Below are 3,216 nucleotides of genomic sequence, written 5' to 3'. Positions count from 1 at the left end.
AAGGAAAAGATAGAGATGGTCGATGATTTGATTGGTGGTATTAATTGCGGAAATGGAGATGATGGAGTTCTAGCCCAAGATTTTTTTAAATGGATATTTTAATCTAAAATGATATGCCATAAAAGAGTTCACCTTGGCCTATGCATACGTCCATGCACACAACCACTCCACCACGGGCTATGACACGTGAATGTGGCATGCCTACACCATGTTTTTTAGCTGCGGTCACTGACAAGATAGCAAGATATACAATGGAAGGAAAGGAAGAGTGGCGATGAAGATTTGCACTGGATGAGACCTGGTGTGCTGTTTATACCCATGCTATCTCATGAGACAGGTGTGAAGGTTGTGTGGTCCATGCATGTCATAGACCCGTAGAGTGCATCCATCCATCTGTGTGTGTATAGCACGCCAAAGATAATATACACATACGTATGCACGGCCGGCCGGCCCCATGTTTTGCTGTTGGCCCCAAGCTCAGACAAGCAACAGAAGGAGGAAGGATGGAGAAGCTTGCAGCACAAGAGCCCCGGCATTAGGCTCGTCTTTCTCTCTCTTTTCTATTTCCAACCCAAGGCTTGCAAGCCATCCGTCCTTCTCTCTCTCTAGTGTGTGCGTCACCTCTAGCCGTTTTGTCTTCCAGGGACAACAGGCCAAGAGCTCTACAGCCGTTTCTGTCTTACCAGTGCTACTGGCTATACACAGTTCATCACTCACATGAACACACCCTCTATTAATTTGACCCTATATCTGGCTTGCTCATTCTGCGGTAGTGTTTAAACATCTGGCTAGCCTTACGGGTATAAAAAGGTGGGCAAGTTTACCCTATCCCATAGCACTAGACCAAAGAACACCTATACTCCATACTACCCTTCGTTCACCTGGTGAGCTTCTTCTTCCTTTGATCTATATCACTTACTATTTCTCCCTTGTCCAGCTTCTTCTTCTTCCTCGTGCATGCGACTTTTTCTAGATAATATCCCGCAGTATCGCTCGCCGCAAGATGTGCTAGCTAGCGATCTTCACTTTAATACCTGTTGTAGATCTAACCACGGGCTATTCCAAAAAATATTTCTGTTGTTTGCGTGTTCCTGTGTACATGCACGTATCTAGATCTTGATTTTGAAGAATTCGTAATTAATTCATGACCTACCTTGTTTGGTTTGTGTAATTTTGATGTTGTCGTATCAATTTTAGCAAACCGCTCGTAGCTAGAACAATAGAGGGGGCGATTGTATGTTTCTGTTTTGAAAAGGGGATATTTCCAGGCTCTGCATCGGTTCATGCACACAGCCGTTACCACATTCAATAGGCACTGATCCATGGATGCATGCCAGATTTACTAGTTTTGTATACAAAGTTTTACTTTTTTGCTTTGATTTATGAAAAGTTGGATCAGATTTTGCAGTTCTCTTTTATCCATGTTGGATTCACTACTTTGTACCCAAGATTTTATTTATTTTGTCTTGGTTTCTTACCTGCCTGGTTAGGTAACTAGGAGATCCTGGGATTAGACTTTCAAGGAATCCTAATACTAGTGAGTATGGGGAAAGGAAGCTTATTTTTAAGCTGCCCAAAAGAATGGGCGCTTAGAGTTGTAGTTGATTAATTGAATCTGTTCTGTGGATTTGAGAATTTCAGACCTGATTCTACATGACATTTTGAGTTAACCAATGATTCTACATGTCTCACTCCTTGGGATTAACAATTTAACTTTATTTAATTCGATATGTGTGTACACATGTGTTGCAGATGGAGGAAGTGTTTCCGTCAAACTCCAAGAGCAAGGCCGGTCAGATGGTGGGGGAGGCGACAGCGGCGGCGGAGAAGAAGCCTCGGCCGAAGCCAGAGCAGAAGGTGGAATGCCCTCGGTGCAAGTCTGGCAACACCAAGTTCTGCTACTACAACAACTATAGTATGTCTCAGCCCCGCTACTTCTGCAAGGCCTGCCGCCGCTACTGGACCCATGGTGGCTCCCTCCGCAACGTCCCCATCGGTGGTGGCTGCCGCAAGCCCAAGCGCCCGGGGACCTCCGACGCCCACAAGCTCGGCGTGGCCTCCTCGTCGGAACCCACGGCTGTCATGCCGCCCTCAACCTGCACAGGGATGAACTTTGCCAACATCCTCCCAACGTTTATGTCTGCTGGTTTTGAGATTCCAAGCAGCCTTTCCCTGACCGCCTTTGGGTCATCGTCATCGTCCAACACGACGGCAGTGATGTCCCCTGGTGGGACAACGTCATTTCTAGACGTGTTGAGAGGGGGCGCAGGAGGGCTTCTTGATGGCAGCCTCAGTCAGAACAATGGCTACTACTATGGTGGGCCTGCCACTGGATCAGGCATTGGGATGCTGATGACGCCGCCAGTGGCGTCATTTGGCATTCCAGGTCCGATGCAGCAACATGGTGATCTCGTGGTTGGTGGAAATGGAATAGGTGCTGCAACTGCTTCAATATTTCAGGGGGGCACTGGCGAGGAAGGAGATGATGGTACGGGGGGCGTGATGGGGCTCCAATGGCAGCCACAGGTTGGCAATGGTGGAGGTGCTGGTGTTGTATCAGGAGGCGTGCATCACCTTGGGACTGGGAACAATGTGACGATGGGCAACAACAATATACACAACAACAACAATAACAACAGTGGGGGTGATGACAACAATGGTGCGTCATCGAGGGATTGCTACTGGATCAACAATGGAGGATCGAACCCATGGCAGAGCCTCCTCAACAGCAGCTCCCTGATGTAAGTGCAAGAAGAAAATGGGAAATGGAGGTCATTGAATTGGAGAAGTGGGTCAATCATTTTCTTACTAGTTTCATCGCTTCTTTTTTTACTTGCTTGACTTATTTCGCTCCATCATTTTCATGTTTCGTTTAAGTGGGGATTGTTTTGTTTATTTGAGTGAAAATCCAGACAATGTGTGTCATTTGCGATGCTTGATTAAGTATTGTTTGTTTCATGACATTAATAATTGAAGGATTTATGGTTTAAACTTTATCTAGGTGATGTTGTAGATAATGCATGCACATTATTCTTAGTTAAGTTAGTTTACCCACTGATCCAAACATTGTGCCATGGATTGTATTTCAGCATCCGAAACCTCATTTGTAGAAACACTAGCCATGATGGTCTTTTGTGGGTTATAACATATATCTCATTAATTATTAAACAGATCTTTCCCATTCTTGAAAGGGAGGTTTTATTTAATTAAATTCAA

At 45.4% G+C, this 3,216-nt stretch overlaps 1 protein-coding gene across 1 annotated transcript; it reads left to right on the top strand.

Moving 5' to 3' along the window:
* The first annotated feature begins 610 nt into the window (after positions 1-610).
* LOC119297215 (dof zinc finger protein 3-like) lies at positions 611-2,996 on the top strand. The gene is made up of 2 exons (XM_037575088.1): positions 611-884; positions 1,753-2,996. Exon 2 carries the CDS (start codon positions 1,753-1,755, stop codon positions 2,743-2,745), a length of 993 nt encoding a protein of 330 aa, XP_037430985.1. The 5' UTR covers positions 611-884; the 3' UTR covers positions 2,746-2,996.
* The last annotated feature ends 220 nt before the right edge of the window (positions 2,997-3,216 follow it).

Source organism: Triticum dicoccoides, chromosome 5A, assembly GCF_002162155.2.
Source record: "Triticum dicoccoides isolate Atlit2015 ecotype Zavitan chromosome 5A, WEW_v2.0, whole genome shotgun sequence".
Taxonomy (NCBI): Eukaryota; Viridiplantae; Streptophyta; class Magnoliopsida; order Poales; family Poaceae; genus Triticum; species Triticum dicoccoides.
The sequence above is the reverse complement of the archived record's forward strand: the minus strand, read 5'-3'. Positions and strand labels throughout refer to the sequence as shown.